The following is a 6,460-nucleotide window of genomic DNA, read 5'->3' as shown; positions in this document are numbered from 1 at the left end:
CCAAGATTGAGCTTGTTTTATGGATGACGTGCTGGCTTAGCATGGGAATAAGATAAAGAGATGGGCTGAACTTCTCAAGGGTCTGAGGGGCTTGGGATCCTGGTTGGTGACAACTGGGGTCAATTCCACCAGGACTGAGAGGCAATGGGGAGATGAGGTAGGGAGGAGAGGTGAAAATGTGGGGAGAGGGAAGGGAGATGGTAGAAATGGGAGAAGGAAGGGGTGGGGAGTGAGGGAAGGGAAGGAGGGGAAGAGGAAAAGGAGGGCCTGGCTGGAGCTGAAGCCAAGCCAGAGGTGGTCAGGTTGGCAGCAGGAGAGGCTCAAAAGGGAGCCTCCCGGGAAGTGCAGGCAGCCGTGAGTGCCCGTTTCAGCTGCTCATAGGTGACGAACATCACCACGTTCCAGGAACCCAAACGGAGGAAGGAAGGCATGAACCTAGAAGGGAGAAAACACCGGTCACAGGGGGGACCTCCACCTCCTGCTCACCCCACTGGGCCCTGGCATCCAACCCAACCCAGTGCTTTGTCCCAAAGGAGGTTGGGAGGGCCCAGGGCCTCACAGCTGTGTAGCTGTGAGCAAGAATGCCCTGCGAGTCTCCATTTAAATACCCACAAAGCAGGCAGCAACTCTGAGAGGAAGGAGTTATGAGCATGACAGAATGCCGATGAAATACCAGGACCGTGATCAGAAAGTTTGATACTGGTTGCTACTCAGTTCCAGGTGTAATAGGAGGCCTGGAATCGGGTGGGGTGGATCACAGACTCACCCTTTGTAGAAGGCTCGGGGACCCTCCTTCTGGAGCATGGTGAGGGCACATTGGCCAGCGCTGCTGTACTGGCCAAGGGCAGAGTTCATATATCTCGTCTTGACTACGTCGACAGGGGAGGCAATGATGGTGGTGCAGAAACCTGCCCCGAAGGCAGAAGTGAAGTGGCAAGGAAGGTCATCTGTTGAGGAGGAGGAGCAGGCAAGGGGGTCAGAACTCCTCGCCCCATCATTCCAGAAGGAAAGAGGTTATTTAAGTTGCTGGGGTCTTGTGATTTTAGACAGAGACTTCAACTGGGACCCCTCCTGAGAACCTAAAAGTCATTTTGCCCGCCTGGCCTCAAAGCCTCAGTGTGCAAAGTGGGAACTTCATTCCACTTGGCTTCAATATGCTAGTGAGAGGACCTCATTCTACAAGCCAAGAAGAAACAGGATGAAAAGATGTGGCTTTCGGGCAATCAGATTGCCACATCTGATCCTGGGCTGGGGGAAGGGTGAGACCCAGACCATTTACCCTAACTCACCTGTCATGAGGTTGGCTTTCAGGAGGGCATCCTTGATTAGGTCGTAGGTCACCAATTCAGCACAGTTCACAATAGCATTACGGGCGATATTGGGAGAGGTCCCTACGGAAGGAAGGAGTGTCTACGTGAGACCAGGGAATAGGGGAGACGAAGAAGAAAAAAAAAGGGAAAGAAGAAACATCTGGTACACACCTTTCCAGAGTCCCCGGAACCCTTCCTCTCGGGCAATGGTCTTGTAGGCATCAACAGTACTTTGATATCTCTGACCACCTCCAGCCCGGGCCTGAGCCTGGAACCGGACCTTTACCACATCCGTGGGCTGGGCCACAGCCACAGCCAGGGCACCCGTGGTGCTGCCTGCCAGGAGGCGGCTCCCGATGCCGGCATCTGTGGGCGAACCAGGAAGGTCAGTGTCCAGCTGGGCTTGCACTCATTTTCTGCCTCTCCTCACCAAATACACCGTCCCTTGCCTTTTGGGAATAGGATCCAGACCAGCTCTTCCTCTAAGAACTCCTCACATCAAACAAGATTTTACTTTGTCTACCAGCACTTGCTAGGCACTGGGACACAGCAGGGAGTAGGACAAAACGAGACTTTAGTGCTTTCTTTCATAAAATATTTTCATTCACTTCACTTAACCTGCTCAACAGCCCTCAGAAACCAGAGTCATTTTCATTTGACAAATGAGAAAACATAGGTTCAGAGAGAAGTGGCTTTTCCAAGGATTGGGACACATAAGACTTGATCTACTTCTCCTTGCCACGTGATCTTAGGAAAAGTCAATCTTTAATCTGGGCCCGCTGTTTCCACATGTGTAAAACAGAGGGTGGACATGGCACGCTGAGAAGAAACAAGAGTGCTGGCCTTTGGAAGATAAAGTCCTGGGTGTGTTTTTTTTGCTTCCCTCTGTGTGCCCTTGGCTAAGTCCTTCCTCCCATGCTACCTCCAGCAAGGCTCAGTCTCTTCATCTGTAACACGGAATACCATCTACTCTCAAAGTGGCTGTGAGGATTATCATGGGAGGACACCCTACTCAGAGCTGGCACAGCCCAAAAGCTCAGAAATCATTAGGAGAATCAGGGCCCTAAAGGAGCTAGGCAGTGAAATGAACTAGAGCAATCACGACTGAGAAGAAAAGGCTAAGGAGTCTACAGCCCAGCTCCACACTTACGCTCAGAGCCCTTGGTGTAGAACTGCTTGACAGAGTCGTAGAGGCCAATGCGGACAGATGCAAAGCTCATCTGGCGCTGCAGGCCGGCGACTAGCCCATTGTAGAGGCTGCGGGGACCCTCGGTGCGCGCCATGGTCAGGATGGTGCCCAGCACGCCGCGGTACTGGACACTGGCTGCAGCTCGCACTGCCCCCTGCTTTTCTCCTTGGATCTGCAAGGCCAAGACAGGTATAGGAATGGACAGGTTGGCATACCCATGCTCCCAAGTTTACTGACCCAAACCCACTGGCCCTTGAGGAGTCTGTGTCTTGGGGAGGGAACAGACTAGATAGGATTCCCAGGCTTCATCCCCTCACCTGCAGCCGGACTTTAGCGGTATCCAGGGGAAAGGTGATGAGATCTGCAATGCAGGCAGCTGTGCCAGCCCCCAGGAACTTCACAGTGGCAGTAGGGGGCACATCTGTGGCCTTAAACCCAACCATGATGCCAATTTTCTGCTGTCTTCCAGGAGATGAAGAAAAGTTGAAGAAGGGCGCACCTTCAACCAGCAACAAGACGAGATAGAGGAACTCTGCCGGAATCTAACCAAGGAGAGAGAGGCCCCATCAATTTCCCTGCTCACCACCCCGACCCCTACCTTCTCTGACAGCAACATCTCCCTAAACAAGGACCAGAGTAACCCTATGAGGGAAAACTGCAGTGAGCTCTGGAGGTACTCAAACAGGGGCTGAAGAAGCAATTCCTGCCCAAGGAGTCCAAATTTTGTGAAGAGTTTTCACTACCGGGAAAGTCTGGATCACAGATATTCTAGTGTTGCCTCAAATAGGCCCTGGCCCAGACCTCCGTCTGCTGGGCCCAGAGATTTCACTCATGAAGCCCACATTCCTGCGCCTGCGGATCTGTCTGAAGGGCACAAGTGAGGAGAAGGTTTCAGCCAGACCAAGACCTGACAGGCATAAACCTGAAGGCTTCCACCTGGGTTTCTTAAACAAGAGAGATTCCTAAGGGTCTGGAATTGTCTAAGTCTGTAAGAAAAGGAATGGGTATTCAGTTCCTTCCCATCCCATCAGTCTCATTCTTTCCCCCAGCCCTTGCACAGCGTGGGCTCTCCTGAATCATTCTTTCAACAAGAACGAGGTAGGTCCTGGTTCACTGAGATGCAGGAGACAATATCTACCCTAAAGGGGGCTGTCTGGCCCAGGGAGTAGGCAGGTGATTCAAGCTGCACTGGGGCTTGCAGGACATACTGTCAAACTGCAGAAGAGGTAACAGCTAACTATTAGGAGAGAGGTAAGGAAGAGTGGGTCACCAGAAGACTTAGGCAAGGTAACACTTAGCTGGACCTTGAAGGATCCTAGGCAATTCTCGGGGCTGAGAGTAGTGCCTAGGTGCTCAACTTTCTTCCCCTGCCCTCTGTGTTACTCAGGGAAAACCTCCTCCACCATCGGGGGACCCACAACATCACCACAAAGAGATGGGGGTGGGGAGATGCAGTCAGAGATAGAGTGACACAGGAAACCAAAAGCACATTTTGTTCTTAGAGTTGGAACAACACCCTTCCCTCCCCCGCTGCAGAAGGGAGGAAGTGAGCCCAGCACCCCAGTGGGGGAGGACAGTCCTGAGCTCACTTCTCTGATTTCATAGGAGCAGCTGCTCTGAACCCAGCCTGATTGGCTGCCTCTGTTGCTGGGGCCAGGAGGCAAGAGCTGACCAGCAAAGGGAGGATCTGTGGGAGTCAGCTGTGAACACACAGACCCATGGAAACAAACAGCTCACAAGCTGCTTCCTCCTTGGCTTCCTCGCCCAGGTGGCAGGGGCAAACAGGGAAATCCGGGGCCTACTCACCACTCCATTGCATCAGGAGCTCCTATAGGGCGGGGCTTGTTTTCCCTTCCCTGGAGCCTGGCCCACTTGAGGCTCAGTTAAGGTGGGCGCTCAAATGGCACAATGGGTGGAGGATTGAGATGCTCCAGACTCCCTGGCTTCCCAGCTCTGCTACCCTCATCCCCCAGGAGGTGCTCCACGGCCTGGGGCACTCTATTGGCCCACTGGGCCTCAGAGCAGCCCTGCGAGGTGGCCACCCTTACTTCCTTATTACAGATGAGGAGGGAACTTAGTAAGACAGCTGTGTCTACAGGCTCCAAAGCTTACGCTATTTGCTTTGTCCTGTGCCCAGCTCATTTCTTTGCTGTGGTTTTCTCAGCCCCAGGCACAAGCAGGGCCTTTCACAACGGAGTCCAGCAGCCAGATTCCCTCGTGCCAATATGGCAGTTCTGAGAAAGGAAAGCCAAGTGGCATCCCTTCTCTGGGCATCTGAGACATGAGGACATGAGTCTCACCTCAAGGACAAGCACACAAAGACTCAGCTGCCATTTTGAATGTTGCCTTGGGTTTGCCACAAGTCAGGTCCTTCAGGGGCATGGTATGGGGTTAAAGGTCACCTCTGCTAAAGACCCTACTAAAAAGAGTGAGTAAAACTCAGGCCTAGAAAGAATTAATCGTATTTTGCAGTCCCCAGCAAATAACCAGTTTCGGTGTCCAAAAGCAATGTATCATTACCAGTTTCAGTCTCGGGGGCAGTCAAAACTGAAGTAAAACTCCATGTCGTTAGAACAATCGGTTCCTCTTCTGCTGATTCCCAGGGTCACCCAGGGCCAACCACTGTCCCACCGGGGGCTCAATTTCCTCCTTTGTGATAAGGGGGACCATTATCCTTGGCTTGTCAGGGTCGGCCCAAGAGCCAGAATGAGAGCAGGGATACATGAGGCTTTGTGAACTGTGAAGAGTGACTTCCCTGGGGCGGCGGCGGCAGTTATTGTTGTTAATGTCTTGCTGACACCCCACCTCCACCCCAGGCCCGAGGGCTAGGAGGCAGCAGGAGACCCCCTTCGACTGGACTCTCACCCGGCTCCGGAAGGTCTCACCCCGAGGCCTCCAAGATCAAGCTTCTCTAAAGGCGTCCCATTCTTCAAAGCTGCCAGTAGCTTTCATGGTCCGGTCCTGTTGGTTTCCCATAGAAAATGGCCGGGAGACGAAACACCTAAAGGTCATACTATGTGTCCTGTGAATAAGGGCAAAGAAGGGGGAACTTAGAAGGAAATTCACCTAAAAGGACCCCACCCTAGGAAGGAAAGGGCACCTGTCCCAGGCACAAAGCCCACTCAGTCCGTGCCCGGGGAGGGGGGCAGGCGCCATTTCCCCAGGGACCGATTCAGTGCACGCAATGGAGGGAGGAACCGACCCCGGGAATTCTCCCTCCCTGTCTGCTGAGCACCACACATCGGCTCTCTCCCGGGCTTCTGTTTTGGTGGCCCCCCAACCCGTCAGCAGACTGGTGAGCAGGAGTGTGTGTGTGTGGGGGGAGGGGGGGAGCAGGGGGTGTCATGATGGGTCAAGAGAGACTCGATGAGTCCACCAGGGCCCAGAGCAGGGCTGCCAGGAGGTTAGAGGAGCCGGGATCAGGCCCAGCAGCGGCCGGTTCAAGCGGCTCAAAGCCCCTCCAAGCGGAAGTAGCTCCGACAAAGGCCTGGAGCCCCCGGCAAAGGGAGAGGTCCTCCTGGGCATCGCGGATGCGCCAGGAAGTCCCCACCCAAGGCAGGGCTGGCATTCTGGCCGAGGGAAGGGAGTGGGGGGTGAAGTTTAAACCTGAGCGCGGGAGGTAAAGAACAAAAGCGAGATAGGAAAAGGGTGAAAGAAGAGAGATAAAGAAAGGACGGACCGAGAGGAAAAATACAAAATAGGTTGGGAGCAGAGAAGGGGAAATTACTAGTAAGGAGAGGGAGGCGCGGTAGCAGGCGCAGAGCATGTGCAGCAGGAGCGGCCTGGGCGGGCCGGGGCCGGGCTCACCGGGCCGCAGGGAGAACACGAGACGAGCGTGCGGGTGGCTCTGGCGGTCGGCGGTCGGGGAGACGGAGGGTAGATGGTGTCCGAGGGCGCGGTCGGGCAGGCGTGCAGTGGGGTCTGCGGAAGCTGCCCCGGCGGCTTAGGTTCTGGGGGCGGG

At 54.4% G+C, this 6,460-nt stretch overlaps 1 protein-coding gene across 1 annotated transcript; it reads right to left on the bottom strand.

The window, feature by feature from the left end:
• UCP2 (uncoupling protein 2) lies at nucleotides 1-6,460 on the bottom strand. The gene is made up of 8 exons (XM_006100456.3): nucleotides 6,307-6,460; nucleotides 5,365-5,521; nucleotides 2,817-3,041; nucleotides 2,461-2,671; nucleotides 1,482-1,676; nucleotides 1,290-1,391; nucleotides 767-947; nucleotides 1-435 (listed from the first exon to the last, which is right to left on the bottom strand). The coding sequence occupies exons 3-8, from the start codon at nucleotides 2,940-2,942 to the stop codon at nucleotides 321-323; spliced, it is 930 nt and encodes a 309-aa protein (XP_006100518.1). The 5' UTR covers nucleotides 2,943-3,041; nucleotides 5,365-5,521; nucleotides 6,307-6,460; the 3' UTR covers nucleotides 1-320.

This window comes from Myotis lucifugus, unplaced genomic scaffold, assembly GCF_000147115.1.
Source record: "Myotis lucifugus unplaced genomic scaffold, Myoluc2.0 scaffold_313, whole genome shotgun sequence".
Classification (NCBI taxonomy): domain Eukaryota; kingdom Metazoa; phylum Chordata; class Mammalia; order Chiroptera; family Vespertilionidae; genus Myotis; species Myotis lucifugus.
Note: the sequence above shows the minus strand (reverse complement) of the source record. Positions and strands in the feature narration are given on the sequence as shown.